The 19889-nt window shown below is 42.5% G+C and overlaps 1 protein-coding gene across 14 annotated transcripts in view; it reads right to left on the bottom strand.

The window, feature by feature from the left end:
- rap1gapb (RAP1 GTPase activating protein b) overlaps window positions 1–19889 on the bottom strand; it is a 199524-nt gene that overhangs the window by 23507 nt on the left and 156128 nt on the right. For all 14 annotated transcript variants that reach the window (XM_078170421.1, XM_078170375.1, XM_078170396.1 and 11 more), the window contains 9 exons: window positions 19258–19305; window positions 14356–14394; window positions 14012–14197; window positions 11851–11954; window positions 4268–4346; window positions 4117–4170; window positions 3946–4029; window positions 3754–3854; window positions 3197–3326 (listed from right to left, as the gene is read on the bottom strand). In XM_078170421.1, the coding sequence (XP_078026547.1) occupies window positions 3197–3326; window positions 3754–3854; window positions 3946–4029; window positions 4117–4170; window positions 4268–4346; window positions 11851–11954; window positions 14012–14197; window positions 14356–14394; window positions 19258–19305 (825 nt within the window). The remainder of the gene's footprint in view (window positions 1–3196; window positions 3327–3753; window positions 3855–3945; window positions 4030–4116; window positions 4171–4267; window positions 4347–11850; window positions 11955–14011; window positions 14198–14355; window positions 14395–19257; window positions 19306–19889) is intronic.

Below are 19889 nucleotides of genomic sequence, written 5' to 3'. Positions count from 1 at the left end.
TCTTTGTTAAAATGTATTTCTAAGACAGTGGTGAAAGTAGAGAGTGAAACAGGACACATGTGGGTGCAGACACAGGGCAGCCAGGTTACTACTACATCATCCCCGAGCTTATTAACTGTCAGCTTTAATATTTACCCACACAGGGACTCTCTGAGCCCCAAAAGCTGAATAACACTCATCCCTCTTTCTTCGTGCAGATGGACTGCCAAACTCAAGCGTCACCGTGGACAGTTAGACGAACAAACTCAGCAAGTGTGGGGCTGGATTGAGACATCTGACATCTGCTAATGCTGTGTATCCGCCCAAATCGGATCACGTTCGGCCAGATCTGGCTGCATTAACGCTGCGCTTTCTCCCTCCTGAAATAATGCTATGTTATTACTGTTGCACTTTGCCTCCTTTTCTTGAGTTCCCTAGTGAATCATCCCCATGTGTGTGTTGTTTATGTTCTCAGCAATATGGACAGTCTGTGCAGGGTTACTGTGGTAACAAAGTTCAAAACACTCTAAGAGGCAACGAGGAGCAGCTGAGGACTAATGGAGCTTACTGCAACATTTCATCAAAGAGATGAAAGTCTTCAGCCACAAACCAACGGCAGAGAAACTTCAATGCCAACAGAGAACACTGAAGTGCTTGTGGAGATGCTAAATACAAAAAATATATATATTTCTCAGGGACAGCAGAGAAAATGAGGACAGCAGAACTGCAAGACTGGAAAAAAAATGTGGATTGCTTAGCAAATACATCGTAATCTTAAGTGCTATATCGTAGGCAACAGGACTTGCTTGAGTTTCTTAAAGAGAGTGAATAAGTGCACTTCCCAAAATGTCAAAATTTCACTTTAAATACTGATTTTACTTTTTGCAGATTCAGATTCAAATGATTTGTCTTGCTTCCTCAACGTGAACTTAAATAATACTCCATGCAGGAATTGTTGGTAACTGTTGGTAAACAGTATCGCCAGCAGAAGTGAAAGCCATCCTCAGATTCATTCTGAAACAAGCTTTGCCATCTTGGCATTTTTATCCTTTCTATATTTGCATTTTTTGGTGTTGCATCTGCAATTTTCATGGCTTCCTCTTGGATGCATGTTGCGGTCTAGTTGCTACCTTTTTATAAAGTTCCGACTTCACCTCTGCACTGTGCCCAGAAACATCCTGAACACAGCAAAATAAGAGGAAAATGAGAAAATACAGATTAAGATTTTATCTATACTACTCCTCTTATCAATATTCCTCATCAGTCCTTTTTCATTGCTAAATAATTGATTTTAGAAAATATATTGATTTAAAAAAGTGAAGTCAGAACAGGATTAGATTCTAGTATTTTAAATAGAACTAAATGTTTCTAGAGCAGTGACAGTAATGTTTACAACTATATAAATATCCCTGACATCACAATATTGAGTGAAGTTTAGTTTTCATCAGTCAGTGTCAGCCATTCCTCCTCCTCTTGCTCGCACTGCTGGAAGATGAAGGACGGCTGTTTGCCTCAGTCAGCAGCTAAGTTTAAAAGAATTTGCCCGATTGTAAGATAAGTGGCAAACTGAGCTGGACAGTTAGACTTACAGACTGGATACAAAGATGGACGACATTACAGCCTCCAAAAGAAAAGCCAATGCATCTTGAACGCACCCTGGCAGCTGGCTGCAGTACAGATCATAAAGCCTGCCTTCTTCATGTTAGTGGAAGGGACATAGGCCAAATTAAAAACTCAAACACACATCAAGTAAATCTTTCCCAAAGATTTTTTTTCTGTTATTTAAGGTAGTTTATTTCACCCTGCTGTTTGTTCAAGTGTTTGTTTTTCTGAAAAGTTTGGTTTTATTTAGATATTTAATGCTATAAAACAGGGATTTTACAACATGATTGACAAATGTGTGAGCCAATGGGTGCACTCACATGGTTGGACGGGTGTATTGACAAGAAACTTGATACTGCTACTACGCAGACTCTGGCTCCAAAGGACGTCACCAAAGCTAGATGGCAGCGGCCGTATATTTTAGCTTCACTTCTGTGCAGTGGGGGGAAGTGGAAACGTGTCGTCCATCTTTATACACAGTCTATGATGAGACTACACAGGGACAGCTTTTATTTCAGCTCGTTTGTGACACTTTGCTATCAGCCGAGCAAGTGAGCTAAAACATAATGTTCGCTGCCAGAATGCATTCTCATTCTGACCTCGTCACATATCGACATTTGGTCATGGACTTTCCACGTCCACATACAATGTGCAAGCTACCCTGGGTGCGTTGGTTGTTGACGTCCTGGGACACCGTGTCAAGTTCTGCCTGTTACATGTATTGTCTTCTGTAAAAGTACACTTCCGTTTTCACAGGAAATTTAACGTTTACATACAGTCTCTTTCAAAATAACGCACTACCTCAGTACAACACTGCAAATTGACGTTTTTTTCCCTCCAACAATTAATGCACGAGGTTAGGTTTCGGAAAAAAGGACAGGGTTTGGCTTTATAATCTTACGGGACACGAACACCACCCTCCTGAGTGAAAGTCTGTGTTTGTTGGTGTTTCTTTCTTTTGTTTTGTTCTTGTCCCGCCGTGTTTCGCATTAAACTCTATCAGCGGCTGGCCACATATCATGGTGATGTTACAGGACGACTTTTTTTGTCAGTCTCTGACGCTGCAAGTCACTGCCCAAGCGCCTGATTTCGATGACTTCACAATGAGACCAGGATGTAGCAGCGGTGGATAAGAGACTGTGGATGAAATATCCCTTTCTACATGTTTATGCTTATTAAACTTGTGTATTACTGTAATAAATTATTGGCTTTCACAAAGGTTTTATTGAAACAGTAACGAGCGTAGTTGTCAGTAATTTTCTAGTTAGTGGCCTCTCTGCTCTGCTGTTTGCTGAACTCGTGTTGTGTATGTGCGTGTATGCCCTGACACCGATCAGGTTGAAGGCTGCAGCACCATAATAATTTACACCCTAACATTAAGAAGTATAAATAAAAGACCCAAACTTGTTTTTTTTTTGGAAAATTCTGCATAGTACACCTTTAAATGCCTTAACTTTGCATTTTACAGCCCTGACCTATATTAGCTGCTGCTGCAACAGTCTGTCATGCGGAGGAGTCACAAGGAGAGGCCTTGACAAATCAGTTAGTGAAGGGTGATGAAAACTGCCCTTAAACACAAATTAGTTAGCCTGATAATTAATCATTGTCACTGTACCTGCTGTGAGTCTCCCTCTGTGTAAGGCAGCTTGGTGGACACATGGAACATAATCTCCTTATTATGGAAATTTGTGTAGACTGATTCTGTTCCTGTCTGCCCATGAGTGACATCCAGTCCACCCCGAAACCTGAAGAAGAAAAGGAGAGGAGGAGAGAGGAGATTTAAGGACAGATGCAAGAAAAAGAAGAGAAAAAAGGGAGAGGATGGATGTGAACAGCCGAGACAGAAAAGAGGGGAACAAAGTGGTGTTAGGACTGGAACATAAGTGCGTGCTCTCAGAGCACCGGGCCCTTTCACGCTCATCCATCATTGAGAGAATGCCAAGGGCACTTCTTCTGCTTACTCAATCACAATGTCAGCAACAGTACAAATATCAGGACACTCTAAATCGCTTTTTCTGGGATTCATTTAAAGCTAACTCTGATCAATAGCAAAGTGAGTGATGGCCGGCCTCTGATAGACATGAGGTGAAACGCTTTGCTGAGAATTAAGCAAAAGCACTTCAATCTACAGCCGAGAAAACGGACAGAAATCGAAGTGAAAAGTGTCCAAACCCTTTAAAGTCATGAAGCTCAATCTTGTGGCCCAGAAACTCCAAGAACTCCACAAAGGAGGGACTTTCTTCCATGTTCCCAAACAGCTCCTCCTCTGATGTCTGCGTGGAGGAAGCAAAGGACATTTTCAGGAGGAGTGAGACATGACTTCAAGAGCAAGGATTAGCGGCAGTATCTCGGCAGCGCACTCACCTGGCCAAACTTTTGATAAATAACCCCAAACTTGAAGTTGTTGCTGATCACATGCTCGTCAAAGGTGACAATGAGCCTTGATGCCTGAGGCGGAGAGAGAACAGAACACTTCCAGTCACGGTTCACGGAGATGTGGTGGTGTGGATAGCAAGAGAGAAATTTAGTGCCTACCTTTGGGTAGAGGACCGGATAAAACCTGTCCACGTTTACTTCTTCACAAACAAGCTGCAAGTGAAGAAGTACATTCAGTTTTCCTCATTTTAAATATATGCAGAAATATTATATTTTTGGCTGTATACTCTGTGTGATAATAACTGCCTACCTTGGCCATCTGAACCACGTTGGGGAACTCGGTAAGGCAGGAAATAGGGATCACATCGTGGTGGGTTTTTAGCTTAGTGCTGAAAGGCAAACAGTTTTAAAAGTCAAAAAGCTCAGTGTTCAGTTTCTAATCCAGAGCAATCCTCCTGCTTTAATGTTTTCTGTCTTTGATGTTTAGCATTCATGCAAATGAAGTGCTAGTTCAAAGGGGACCTTTCCTATACATACTGTGTGGAGCTGGGAGCATATTGGTCTGTACACTTGATGTGTTTGAACCAGTTTGCCTGGAAGAGGGTCAAATGGATACCAGTGCCTTTTGGGGGGTCACTGCTCTAACTGATGGGTACAACAAAACAACACCACCAAAACTAAGCTACACTGAGCACTAAGTGCTACAAAGTAATCCGTGTCTAGAACAATGGTGAGATAACAGCCACATTACTGGGGTACTTAGAATTTTTCTCAAAAATAATCATTGCTTAAATTCTCTTGCCAACGTTAGCACTGGACGTGAATTGTACTTGCACGCAGTCAGCACTCCTAACCAGTGGTGTTGTGGTAGTTGATGAGGTGGGTGTACAATTAGGGACGTGTGTAGGTTACCGAGGAGGAAGTGGGTATAGTCCCCTATATATTCCAATGGCATTTTGGCTGATACTTTGGTATACTGCAAAAGGCCAGAAAAAGAGGTGTGTATACTCCATATACCTGCCTAACCTCCACTACAGCACTGCTCCTAACCTTAAAGTAATGCAGCAGTTATTAAGTGCATTGACCTACAGTACAGGCCAAAAGTTTGGACACACCTTCTCATTCAATGCGTTTTCTTTATTTTCATGACTATTTACATTGTAGATTCTCACTGAAGGCATCAAAACTATGAATGAACACATGGAGTTATGTACTTAACAAAAAAAGGTGAAATAACTGAAAACATGTTTTATATTCTAGTTTCTTCAAAATAGCCACCCTTTGCTCTGATTACTGCTTTGCACACTCTTGGCATTCTCTCCATGAGCTTCAAGAGGTTGTCACCTGAAATGGTTTCCACTTCACAGGTGTGCCTTATCAGGGTTAATTAGTGGAATTTCTTGCTTTATCAATGGGGTTGGGACCATCAGTTGTGTTGTGCAGAAGTCAGGTTAATACACAGCCGACAGCCCTATTGGACAACTGTTAAAATTCATATTATGGCAAGAACCAATCAGCTAACTAAAGAAAAACGAGTGGCCATCATTACTTTAAGAAATGAAGGTCAGTCAGTCCGGAAAATTGCAAAAACTTTAAATGTGTCCCCAAGTGGAGTCGCAAAAACCATCAAGCGCTACAACGAAACTGGCACACATGAGGACCGACCCAGGAAAGGAAGACCAAGAGTCACCTCTGCTTCTGAGGATAAGTTCATCCGAGTCACCAGCCTCAGAAATCGCAAGTTAACAGCAGCTCAGATCAGAGACCAGATGAATGCCACACAGAGTTCTAGCAGCAGACCCATCTCTAGAACAACTGTTAAGAGGAGACTGCGCGAATCAGGCCTTCATGGTCAAATAGCTGCTAGGAAACCACTGCTAAGGAGAGGCAACAAGCAGAAGAGATTTGTTTGGGCCAAGAAACACAAGGAATGGACATGAGACCAGTGGAAATCTGTGCTTTGGTCTGATGAGTCCAAATTTGAGATCTTTGGTTCCAACCGCCGTGTCTTTGTGAGACGCAGAAAAGGTGAACGGATGGATTCCACATGCCTGGTTCCCACTGTGAAGCATGGAGGAGGAGGTGTGATGGTGTGGGGGTGTTTTGCTGGTGACACTGTTGGGGATTTATTCAAAATTGAAGGCACACTGAACCAGCATGGCTACCACAGCACCCTGCAGCGACATGCCATCCCATCCGGTTTGCGTTTAGTTGGACGATCATTTATTATTCAACAGGACAATGACCCCAAACACACCTCCAGGCTGTGTAAGGGCTATTTGACCAAGAAGGAGAGTGATGGAGTGCTGCGGCAGATGACCTGGCCTCCACAGTCACCGGACCTGAACCCAATCGAGATGGTTTGGGGTGAGCTGGACCGCAGAGTGAAGGCAAAGGGGCCAACAAGTGCTAAACACCTCTGGGAACTCCTTCAAGACTGTTGGAAAACCATTTCAGGTGACTACCTCTTGAAGCTCATGGAGAGAATGCCAAGAGTGTGCAAAGCAGTAATCAGAGCAAAGGGTGGCTATTTTGAAGAAACTAGAATATAAAACATGTTTTCAGTTATTTCACCTTTTTTTGTTAAGTACATAACTCCACATGTGTTCATTCATAGTTTTGATGCCTTCAGTGAGAATCTACAATGTAAATAGTCATGAAAATAAAGAAAACGCATTGAATGAGAAGGTGTGTCCAAACTTTTGGCCTGTACTGTATGTGGGATCACACCGAACTGTTAACAGCCTTGTTGCTTCTAAAGCATCATGATACAATAACCACAGCTGATCACTACACTGTAAAAAATAAAATTTGGAGAAACTCACAACTTCAAGACAATCAACAGGCCACAGAATAACTGACTGAACAGCGACTTCCCCTTTGGAAGCTAAAAAAAGGTAAGGATTAGCCAAGTGGTGGAAGGAGAACACGCGGACACTGGAGTAACCTTCACCTGTTATATGCCTTCTGAAGTTCACACCAACAAGCTATCCAGGCTGTTCTGTTTTTGTTTTTTGAGGTTGTGATAAATGAAAAACACTTTTTTTTTTAAAGTACACTAGGAAAAACGTACACAAAAAAGTTTCACCTATGGCTACTGGGCAGCTAGCAGCAAGCTTTCATCAGGTCTGCACCTGAAGTGAACCAACTTCAATTATGAACTCCCCTTGAGGAGCTTCTACTCCTTGCTTTTTAACAGGAAGCTCCTTTAGACAAACCTACATTAGTGCGTAATCAGTTAAGACAATCAAATAACAGTTCTATGTAAGACTACAAAACTATTTCTTCTTATTATCCTAATTGTCCTTATAATGGGGGTTGGTTCTCTGCGGGTACTCCGCCTCCTGGAGGATATTAAGTCAAAATATTATAATTTTAGTCATGTAAAGTTCTTCAGAATTTTCATAATACGTTTGAAGAAAATACTGATATTCCCATTATTCCTTTGCATTTCCTGCATTAGGTGACCCGCTTGTTCGCTAGCTTTATTGTTAGCCTTGGTGGCTTCACATTGCCATTGCCTTGCATTGGTGCGCTCAAGACTTAACCACTTGAGCAACAAGCATATCGTGTACACAGCTTCCCATGGGGAAACCACTAAGGCCCCGATCACACAGAAAGCGTTTTAGCAGCTGGAGGCGATTTAAAAGAATTGTTTTTAATAAGATTGAAGCTTTCTGATCACAGTTTCTGCGTTGTGACGCACCTCGTGTTTCTGTGCTCTAGGCGAGTTGAAAAAAAAACTTCAGCTCAGAGCGTAAAAGGGCCCCACATCATCTCTTTTTTCATCATCTTTTTTCCCACTGTAGAATCGGATGATTTGAGAGGTGGACCTTTTGTTGTGATCACGACAACAAGTTTACAGTTGGTAAACAATATGTCATGATAACGTTTGTTTTGGTGTTTGGTTTTGTGTTTGGGGTGTTCTGTGTTTTTCTTTTTCCCCCTCCCTTTTCTCTCCCCTCAGCTGAGGGTGTGGCTGGCCGGCTCTTCGCAATGAGGCACACTCAAGGACTTTTTGAGTTATTCACAAAAAGATTTGTGGACCGACCAACCAACCGACAGAGTGACCTATAGAGCTGCGGGTCGCTGCTAAAAAGAGAAAGAAAAAAAGTATTTTCTGTATTTGAAAATACAAAATACATGTATTTTATTTTGATACATTTTCTGCCACCAGTATTTTGTATTTTATTTTGATACATTTATTTGAGGGGTATTTTGTATTTTGTATCAAAATACATTTTGATGTATTTTTGCCCATCTCTGCATGTAGCCACACAGATCTCTGTTTCCCTGTGCCCAGCAAACTATTGACTGATAGCCTCTCACCCTCAACCAGAGCTACAGCAAGTACCCTCTGCCTCAACATTTTAGTAACTAGATACTAAATACTGGGAAATAAAACAGTAGATTGATTACATGGGAAGGTTAGTGGACGTGATGGTGTGGTTGCCTGGCAACAATAAAAAGGCACAGCAAGAGATTTTTCATTTACTAGTGGCATTCAATTCTTTAAAAAAGGCAGTGCGGTGCACCTCGTGTTTTGTGATCAGGGCCTTACGCATGAGTTCCATTTGAAGGCAGCATGGAGCACATCAGAGCTCTCACTTCCTGTTTGCCAGTTTGGATTAATGATCAGCAGGTAATAAAGTTGGGAGCTTATAAACAAACATTTGGTTGATTGAAGTTGCATATAACCAATAAATGACTTCTGTTAGCAGGTTAGCATGCTACACCCATATCTTGCCATGATAACATAACTCAGCTACACACCTACAGATCTACTGTGATCTTATAATAAAGATGAGATGCTTTATATATGGACTGTGAGTCAGTGCCTGTGACTACACTACCTCAGGTGAATGAGTTTGACTGGGGTGACAGGGTGACTGTAGGGGCTGCCCACCCAGTGGAAAACATCACTATGTGAAACATGTTGTGGGCTGAGTGACTGTTAACTCGCCACATTCATCCACTCCAAAGCTCCATTAACAAAGAGGGAATGCAGCTATTAAAATCTGGAGTGGAGTCTCTCGGGTATAAAATTATTTCACAGGTTATATGGCGTGCTGAGTTCTGCCTCTCTCCCCCTCGTCTGTCTTTAGCACAATGTGAAGGAGTTTCGGGGAGTGAGCACGAGTTTGGCTGATGGTGGGTGGGAGCCACTACACTTGTAAAACATAGATGAATAGTGTGCTGATTGTTGGGTACTTTGTGGCTCAGATTTTAAAGTCATTTATACAGAGCAGCTCGAGTGTTTATGCTCCACACAAACACTTTCACACTTGTATTTAGACTCACATTATTACACGACTACCAGAACATAAATGACACAAATCTCTGGTGGAGCCTGGCATGTGTTTTGTTGTGTTTCCTAGGAGCTCGTTAGAGGCTTGATGGAGCAGATGCCCACTAAAGCAGGTGTTCTCAAGGCCTTCCTGAGATTAAATGTGTTTAAAACAACACTTCAGACACAAACTGTGAATGAGGCATTTTGTAGAAGAGAAGCACAGCATACACACATGTCGCAATTCTTTAACAACAGTGACTTGGATGCTGTCAGTCTGTAAAAAAAAAAATAGGCAGCAGACGTCTGATGTCATACCTAATTGATGAGAAAATTTATTTAGTGCCCACTGACAGCAGGGGCATGCCTTGCTGCAGCACTGCCTGCTGTCAACAATCAAGCAGGAAATATATTTCAGTAGAAGTCAGTAAGGATTGGGAATGCTCTTCTTCCTCTGTGGCACGGTGCTGCAGTGGTTAGCATTGTCACCTCACAGCAAGAGGGCTGGTTCGAACCCAGGGTGGGGGATTGGGACCAGGGTTTGGTTCGTTTTGCATGTTCTGCCTGTGTCAGGGTGGGTTTCTTCAGGGTACTCCGGCTTCCTCCCACAGTCCAAAGACATGCAGGTTTATTGGTGACTCTAAGGGCCTGTTTATATGGTTCCATATGTTTCTGAAAATGGGTACTCGAGGGGCGGCACCAAGCATGCATTTGAAAATATCACTGCACGCAATTGGATAACACTACGACCAATCAGAACCATACATGGGGTGACGTATCCAGAGCTTAGCTACCAGCGGAGCTAACTGGTAGATTAGACTCTTGCCGTATCTGGTCGGCAAAACAGCAAAAACATCCTTCTTGCAAAGGAAAGATTCGAGTGCCATCTTCTGTTTCTCTTTTAGAGAAAAAGCCAAGTCTAACTCGTTCACTGTAGCGGCCAAAGCCATTTCAAACAACTGGTGTTCATCCGTAGCCATCTTGCAGTGTTTACTGACTGATTCCGGACTTCGTCGTCACAGCGCTGTCGTCATCTGCTTAGCTTGCCTCTGGCCTGCCTATATCAGATACACCGATGTGATTGGTGCAGCTCAGCTCCAACGGCATGGATAATGAGCATCATTACTGATTGCCAGAGTAACTTGCTGAGCAAATTCAAATTGTGCTCTCGCGAGAACTCTGGATTTCCAGGGTAATCATTTACATGTAACCAGGGTTTTCTCGCCGAAAACGGAGATTTTCAAAAACTGCTTCCAAAGTGAAAGTTTTTAAAAATATCCATTTCTATGGAGACGTGTAAACAGGAGAGATGGAGATTTTGGATACGGATGACGCTGCAACCCAGTTTGCACATGCCCATTAGGCGCCCAGGAACCACAACAACAATGGCGGATATATGCCGGGATGTTTGCAATTTGTTAGCACTTTTGGGACTACTTACAAGCTTACAAATGAACTTAGCGCTGCTGCATCAACATCACCGCTACATCGGCGCACAAAGACGTCTGCTGCTGTGCATAGCAGCTAACTATGCTACATAAGGTTAAAATGTAGTTTATCATTGTTTTTATCACTAGTGCCAAGAGGAAAACAAATCATTGCGCATGCGCAGAACGTTCTTCTAAGGTGTTTGACATATGCCGTATTGCCAACTACTGGCCTGGTATGCTAACTGCAACAAAAAGCTGCTGTTTTTGCGTTTTCGTGTAAACAGGGATATTGTTTTCACAACTGATCGTGTAAACCCGGAATTTTTTTTATACGGGATGAATAAAAATCTGTTTTTATTTGTATCGGTATCCGTGTAAACAAGGCCTAAATTGTCCGTAGGTGTGAATGTGAGTGTGAATGGTTGTCTGTCTCTATGTGTCAGCCCTGTGATAGTCTGGTGACCTGTCCAGGGTGTACCTCGCCTCTTACGCAGTGTCAGCTGGGATAGGCTCCAGCCCCCCCACGTGGCCCCAAACAGGATAAGCGGTTATGGAAAATAAATGAATGAGCCGAAGTAATTTTGTAGAAGAGAAGTACAGCACACACACATGTTGCAATCCTTTGACAATAGTCGCCTGGTTGCTGTCAGTCTGGGAGAAATGGGCAGCAGACGTCTGAAGTCATACCTAATTGATGAGAAAATTCATTGAGTGCCCACTGACAGCGGGGGCATGCCTTGCTGCAGCACTGCCTGCTGTCAGCAATCAAGCAGGAAATATATTTTAGAAGTCAAAAGAGCTGGGGATGCTCTTCTTCCTCTGTGTCAGTTTTGCTTGACTTAATGCTGTTTTTGAGCCAAAAAACAAACCCCAACGTGATCTATCCGGAACAGTCAAGTCATGTGTGAAAATACTGTATATGGAATGGTTCTGTTTTGGGAGACCTATGGGTAAATGCCAAAAATCATTGCATTACATGGATATTTGAAGCCAGGGTTGTGTGAAAAAATGGGGGCATAGAGAGAGAAACACAGAGAGGAAAACAGAATAAAGGCAAAGAGCAATCACAGCGGATAAAGCAAAGGAGAGGGCTGTGATCAAGAAAGACGTGGCGAGAAAAAATAGCACAAATTGGAGAGAAAACAGGTCAGAGATAAAGATAATAGGCAACTGTACCGAAGCATCAAACGCAGATGCTCTTGATCCCCAATGACATCATACTTCATGGAAAAGACCAAGTGGCCCAGGGCAGCATCCATGGTGTAATAATTAAAGTGTTCCTGGGGGACAGATAAGCAGAAGAAATTTAAATGCAAGGCTGAACACTCCTCCAACAACTGACAATAAAAACTGCTAGAATAAATTATAAATGGAGAGTGGCAGAGAGAGTAACAGTAACAGTGTTTTAATTTAGGAGAGTAGCTGAAGCGCCCCTGAGGAACAAGGTGTGAAACAGGGTACCAACTTTCTACAAATCTTAATTTAACACACCTATACACACACCACCTATATATTCTGTATTTACAAGGAGGCAATTTGTTTCACAGTTCAGTGTCACATACTGCAGCAAAATATGGTGACACTGAGAATGTTTTCTCTCACTTTGTGTAGCATATGTGCTCTGTACTTGTGCATGCACTTTGCTTCATCACTTTGAGAGAGAATGCTAATGGCGTAGCTTTACTGACAGAAGTAAAGGTTTTCAAGGCGAACACACACTTTGATTTAATGTCAGAAGCAAAGAGTGGCAGCTGGCGTATGTCCTCATCTCTTTGCAAGGCCGACATGTTGCTTCATGGGCCTGATACATCATCCTTGTTGTTGCAATGGTGATTGAATTATAGATAGCCCACACACAAACTTTTTTCCTTTGACAAAGTCCTGTTTTTGACAACACATATAAGCTGCGGTCTGACAACTGGATGACTAAATATGTAAGCTTGACTCAATATCTTCTTTTGATCATCCCAAAAATAGTTCCATAATAATAATTGTGATATTATTGTCATTTTGAGATCATTTTATGCCATTGATATGATGATATCATAGCTTAATAATGCAAGTAACACCCTTTTCAAAGAGCAGTGAACTTTTAATTCTTAAGAATATTCAGACAGTGATATTGCTGGTAGGAAGTGCTAGTTCCTGGTTCCAACCCAGGGTGCCCTTCTTTAGGGAGTTTCTCCAGATACCCCGGCTTCCTCCCACAGTCCAGGGAGTATCTGTTAAGCCTAGTTCACATTACACGATTTTGACACAGGATCTTGAGAGCCACCTTGGGTCGGAGGTGAGTCGGCAGATAGTCTGCCACGACGAGTCCACATGTGTGAACAAGCCTACGAGCAAGTCGCCCCCTCGTCTGTGACTGGGACTGAATATCTGGCACGCTAGAAAACTGGAGAAGTGTGACACGACTGACAAAGAGCATCAGCCAGTGAGAGGCGGGATACGTTCCATGTCAGCACGCAGGAGGACGGAAGAAATGTGAGGAGGACAAGCCGCAGCGTTGCCAGGTCCAGTTGCTTCTTTTGGGCTTGTTTCCATAGTCCTGGTTGCTTGTTTCTCTCCCAAGATCTGGCAACACTGACAAGCCAGCAAGCAACAACAACAATGGCATCATGTTGTCTAAAATGTTGGTGACGCTCTTACGTAAACAAACATGCACGTAAACACAACGGGGAGGCAACATCGAGGTCAGCATAATGATCGAGGTCATGTCCATATATCGTAAGATAAGTTTTTAGGGGTCACTGTTACATAAAATCGATATACATCACTGATATCAGGCTAGTGAATTTAAAGAAATGGAAATAAGGAACCTTTTCCAAATACAACTATATATTTTAGGATGCCTATAGTAGACTGAGTAAATCATTCAGTTTGATGTTTTGATTGATCCATACTGCGTGGAAAATAATAGGTGTCAAAGAGCACATTTTCATGCAGTCTATTTTTAAACAGGCTACTTTAAGTCAAGCCAATAAGATCACCAATGACTCCTCTCATGTTCTGCATACAGAGTACAAGCTGCTGCCCTCTGGTCGGAGATTTAGAGTGAACAGATTTAAAAGTTCATTCATATCTCTGTCCATCAAGCTTTTAAACAATGTTAGATAAATCCAGATCTGGCATTGGATTATAACGATTTGCTGATTTGCAAGTTATCTTTTAAGGTTTCTTCTTGCTACGTTGGGTATAATGTTGATTTGTCAATGTTGTATGTTGTATTTCTATGGCTGCAATATGGGTGTAGGGCCAAAGACAAATTTCCCACTCTGTGTGATCTTGAATCTTGTTTTGTGATGCTTAAAACCAGACCTCTTTTCCCCATCCTCACCTTGCCCATGAATTGCTTCCTGTAGATCTTGGCGAGGCTGTTCGTCTCCAATTTGACGTGGGAGGTAGGACAGGGGGGTTGATCGGCCTCTGGTGGGTCTTTAGGCTCATGATTGGTCCCCTCGATCCAGTAACCGCCAAACTGGGGCAGCAGGATGAGTGGAAAGGGGCTCGTGCGACCCAGAACCTGACAGTGATGGACAATAATAACACTGATTAGCTGGCGTGTTACATCGAGCACTGCACTGCTTTCATGTGTGCTTTTGTTTATCCTGTTTAAACATTTAGCTTTGCAGTGTCTGCGTGCATTGTGAGTTATCTGTGGGGAGAGAGTGTGGCATGTACCTCGTGGACGCTGGGATAAGGGATGTAGTCCTCTTCTGTCTGCAGGGAGGGAAACAAATATGAGTCAAGCTGACAAACAGCCGCTTCAAGTCATACTTTCACTTTTGGTTCTTTGAGGAAATAACAATGAGCATCTTAACACTGTGACAGAATATTAACTACAGTGTCATCATTTTTCAGGGTTACTTTTCTCATCCTGCAAACATGACAGAGGCCACATTAGCAGGACGTCTGACAAATGCCTTATATCCTCTCTGGTGAATGCAAGTCATAAATCTGCACTCACTGCTCTCATTGTTAGAATGTAAGTTGTCATTTCAGCTTGTCATTTAGTAAATGTTGAAATATTTTATTTCATGAGTGGGTGTTAAAAAATCTCAGCAGTGACATGACAAAAAGACAACAATACAATCTTTCACTTTGAAAAAGAAAGTGCCTTGCTTTCTGTTGGATATGTTTTTGTGAGAGAAGTTTACTTTCAGTTACTGGCAGCTAATGCATGCAGTCCTATTTAAAACACATCGCTGGACATCACACAATAACAAACATTGCATCCCTCATTTTACCATCTGATAGTTGTATTCAGTTACTGTGGTATTCTGATGTCCTTTGCAGAAAAACATTTTTGTGACAAAACATTGCAGCTTACTTCCTTGGCAAACACACTTCCCTTCAATTTCAGAAAGTGATTTTGTCCATTTCCCAAGAACGCCTTTCAACAACCTCAGCAGAGTGTACCTGGACCTGTTCCATTACAAGTTATAACAGCTATACGTAGCAAAAGTGAAAGCAAGAGAACTTCGTCTTATGCTCAACTAAGTGAACGCAAAGTCCCTTACACAAAATGTAACCTTTCTGATGACATTGCGTTATTGGCAACTGTAGCAACCATGGAGGAGGAACTAGAGGGACAGTCAGAGGAACACCAAAGTAAAGAGGATTCACTCCATTTGTGTCAAAATCCTATGGCAATCAAGCCAATAATTATCAAGACATTTTAACATAAAACAAATTATGTCAACCTCATGGTGGTGCTGGAGGAAAAGTCAGGATATTGCCAAAGTCAGTAGGTTAAATCATCTGGGAACATTGAATGCCTATACACAATTTAATTTCAGTCTATTCTATAGTAGCTGAGGTATTTCAGTCAGGGCCAAAGTGATGGGCTGACTGAACAACTATCTGGTTGACTGTGACCTTCAGAGAGCCGCTAGCTAGTGTGGCTAGAAATGTTTGGTCTGGACAGAGCACTCTAAAAAAGGGCCAATAACAAAGTCTGATGTTTTATTGGTGTTAAGGGTATACGATGCAGGGCTGCCCCGTACAAGTCAACCAAATGTTGGTCAACCAGAAAGGTCATTAGTTGGCAAGAACAAACAAACGTGAAACTCTATGAGGAGCTGCACCTTGTCAAAATAAATCCAAACCTATATGACTGGACCATGTGGGAATTTAATTTGAAAGGACAGCAACAGGAAGTGGCCACGCTCAGCAGTCAGACAGGAGTGACGTTAATTTCCAGGGCTGGTACCTGCGGTTATTCCACAGGCTAGTCAATAACATGTCGGGCAGGAAATCCAAAGTGTGGGATCATTTTGAGAAGGTGAAGGACGAACCCAAGGTGATATGTAAACTCATCTTCATTGGTCGACTACAAACATGACGTATCATCTGAAACATGGAAGTAGCTACATGCCCATTAGCCCACAGCGTCATTAACAGGCGGCTCGCTCAGTGTGTGACGTGCACTTGTAGATAAAATATAGGCCTATATTAATGAAGGTTTATTAGTACGCTTTTGTATTTCTCTGTAATGTAGCACAGTGTTAACAATGTTACTGATACTATTCTTTCTCACACCTTCAACTCAAACCATTGTGTTGCCCCGCCCAAAATATATCATTTAATTATCAAATTTAAATCGTAAAAATGCAGGCGACTAGTCGACTAATGGCCCTAAATGACGACTACTGGACGACTAGGAAATTCTTAGTTGAGGGCAGCCCTAAATCTACGCAGGAATTGTGGGTTACTGTTTGTAAACATGCTTGCCAGCATGAGAGAAAGCCACCCTCAGATTTTTTTGGCACTGGGTCCACGATCTTCAAAGCGTCCTCTTGGATGCCTATTGCTTATTGTCTGGCACCTGGTCACTATAAAGTCCTGTTCTCACCTGTGCACTGTGCCCAGAAATGTCCCGAACACAACAAAATAAGGAGAAAATACAGGCAGAGGGCAGGGTGTCTGCAGATAAATCCATCAAAACATACTTCTAGCAAGTCATAAGAGATGAATAAGAGGGATTACTTTTGTATGAGTCTACACATTTTGGAAAATCCTGCATGGTATACATCTAAGAGTTGCTGCAAAAAAAAAAAAGCCTCCACTGCAGCTTCATCACATTGTCTGCATACACCAACAGGCTGACCCAGACATGCATGAGCCATGGAACACTAAAGTAAATCCCAAAGCACAGGTGCCCAGTAGCTCAGTGGGTAGAGCAGGTGTCCCATGTACAAAGGCAACATCCTTGCTGCAGCAGCCATGGGTTTAATTCCAGCCTGCAGTCCCTTGCTGTGTGTCATCCTCTCTCTCTCTCTTTCTCCCCTTTTAAAATTAATACTGTCCTATCAATTAAAAAAAAAGCAAAAAGCCCCCCTCAAAAAATAATCTTAAGTATATCCCAAAGTATGGGCCTGTTTTATATAAATTTGGTCTGGGGCTGTTTCATGGTGTGAGCTAAGCTCATTAGCGCTAACTAAGGGAAACCTAACAGCTGCAGGACACACTGATATTATTATATACTGTATTTTAGACCACAGTGTTCTTCCAACTTTGTTGCAACAGTTTAGAGAAGACCCTGTCCTGTTTCAACATGACACTATCCCCCTGCACAATGCCAGCTCCTTAAAGAAACAGTTATCCAAGTTTAGTGTGGAAGAACTTGACCGGCCTGCACAGAGCCCGACAACGACTCCATCTGGCCCCTTTGGGATGAAGTGTAATGCTGACTGAAATCCAGGCCTTATCGCCCACCATCAGTGCCTGACCTCACTAATGCTCTGTGGCTGAACAGAAACAAATCGGTTAAAGCTAGGCTCAAAAGTTTTCCTGGAGAGCCTGTTCAGAGAAGTTGAGGCTGTTACAGCAGTGGCGCCAACAGAAGGTTTTAACAAAGGTGGCCAGATGGAGCCTCTGACAATCTTGGGGTGGCATGAAAATGCACCTGAATCATACTGGCACACAGAAACCTTTTGGTTTCTGTGTGCCAGTATGATTCAGGTGCATATTTATTGTTCTATTCATTTGAAAATTCGCAATACGTGACAAAATGAAAAGACACATTTCCTCTTTTGCCTCTCTCCATTAGAGCTACCTATCTGGCTGTCACCACTCCCTCCCTGTCTCTCATTTGGCACTGCAGCTGCATGAAGGGGCGGAGCTGTCCCATCTCTCTGTCTCTACATTCTGTGTGCGGTCCACATCCTCCTCCTCGTCATCATCATCCACCTGAATATTACTATCTAACCTGTTGAACGTAGCTGTCTGAGTTATGGAATGATTCCTCTGCCAACACATTTTCTTCACTGATTCTCAGTCACACGTCTCTAAAGGCTCTGACGGATGCAAAAAATGCAAAAAATCAAACCTGTTCCAAAAATTTTAATGACTGACGAAAGTTTCGGACTCAGCGTGCAAATGTGATCGACACACACGTGAAGTTGTTCAGTTTTAGATGTTTGACATTTTCCCACGAAAAAAACGGACTCAAAATTAGCCTGTGTATGTGGGTTTTGTACACACAGGTAAACCTGCAAAAAATAGGCTTTCACACTACCTTTCCCACTGCCAGTAGATGAGAGCAGCTCTGCAGCAGATGAGTATGCTTTTCTGCGTGTGGTGTTTTCTTTTTGGTGTGTCACGTTCAACGTCACAGACAGGCCGGAGAACAGGTAGACAGCAGAGAGGAGCATGGAGGTCTATGAAAGCTTCATGATGCTTACTTCTTTTCATACATCTCCCAGTTATCCAGTCTCTCTTTTGAACACGGTGCAGACTAATTTGGATCGACGTTTGAGTGCTGCTTGAGCAGAGACGGACAGTGTTTTGTGACGGCTCATCATTGCATCTTGCTGGTGAAGGAGGAAGGGGCTTAAATTAGCACATTCACCCAGTTGTTATGTTGCCATCAATGCCGATTGGAGCCAGAGGCAACAAATACCCATGCCTACTAAGAGTCATTTGACACGGGTGTGAATGCCAATTAAAATCTTTGCTGATGCATTGAAAAGACAGATGTTAGCAGGTGTTTTTTTTGTGCAGTTGGAAAGTGACTTTATATTTGAATATTTTTGTGAGGGGGCAGCAGCATTGTTGTTACAGCAGCATAATGCCCATGGTTTTGGAATTAGATGTTCAATAATCACACATGGATGTCCACATTCTTTTGGCCGTATAGTGATAGCTCATTTACACATTTTTATAGGGTGGCATTTTCCCTTTAATTATTAATGCCAGCAGGACTGCGAACTCTAAAGCTATATTATACACATCACAGGGCGGTCAAACCCTCACCAAGTTATCTGACCGTTATCAGTCCACAATATTAAATGGTTTACACTCTTCATTCCGATGATTACCATCTATTGTTTGCCCTCTCTGACTTGACCTCAGAGCTCCAGCTGAGAGTATTTCCCCGTCTTCACTGCCGACTGCATCAGCCTTTCTAGGTAACAGGACAGCTTAGGATTTTGCAATCCCAGTCCCCGTCGAGTTCCTAACTCCGTCGGTGAGCGTCCTAAAGCCTGTCTGACAGCTGATAAGGAAAGGTTTATAACTCTGCCATTACGGATGCTTTACCAGACTGTGGTCTCTGAGGAGATGTGAGGATTTGCGACTCACTTTGAGGGGCGGAGGGAGGGGGCATCTTTGCTCATCCATTCTGCAACCCTGCGGAGAGAGAAATGAAAGCAAACTGAGAGAACAGGTGGAATATCTACGACACAGGTTCAGAAAGATAAACAAAGACATGCATGACACAGAACATTTGTATCATTTGAAATGTATGCAGCAGCATAGAGTGAGATTAGTCTCTGTGACAATAATTCATGTTTACATAACACGAGCTCAATCAGCAGATGGACAACAGAAAAAGGAAGTAAAGAGGATCGATAGTTTGCGGACTATAGCTGGTGAAAAGATAAGCAGAGATCCATGAGGACAGAGAAGGTGTTTCCTTCACGCCATACTGCAGATATACCACAAACCACAATTTCACTAAAGGGCCAGAAAGTGCCAAAAAGGGCTTTCCATCTACTCTATCTTTATTCTGCTGACTCATAACTACTGACAGTTCCCAAAGCACAGAGGGAGAGAGATGAGGAACAAAGCATTCCTGATCAGTGGCCTCTTTGTGTGGAATGCCCTCCAGCAAGATTTGAAACGTATCAAATTTGATGCACTTTTTTTTTTTTTTTTTAGGACTACAGGAGATGAATCAAATGGAAATTGGAAATGCTTTCATTAAATTCATT

Source organism: Epinephelus lanceolatus, chromosome 1 (genome assembly GCF_041903045.1).
Source record: "Epinephelus lanceolatus isolate andai-2023 chromosome 1, ASM4190304v1, whole genome shotgun sequence".
Taxonomy (NCBI): Eukaryota; Metazoa; Chordata; class Actinopteri; order Perciformes; family Serranidae; genus Epinephelus; species Epinephelus lanceolatus.
The sequence above is the reverse complement of the archived record's forward strand: the minus strand, read 5'-3'. Positions and strand labels throughout refer to the sequence as shown.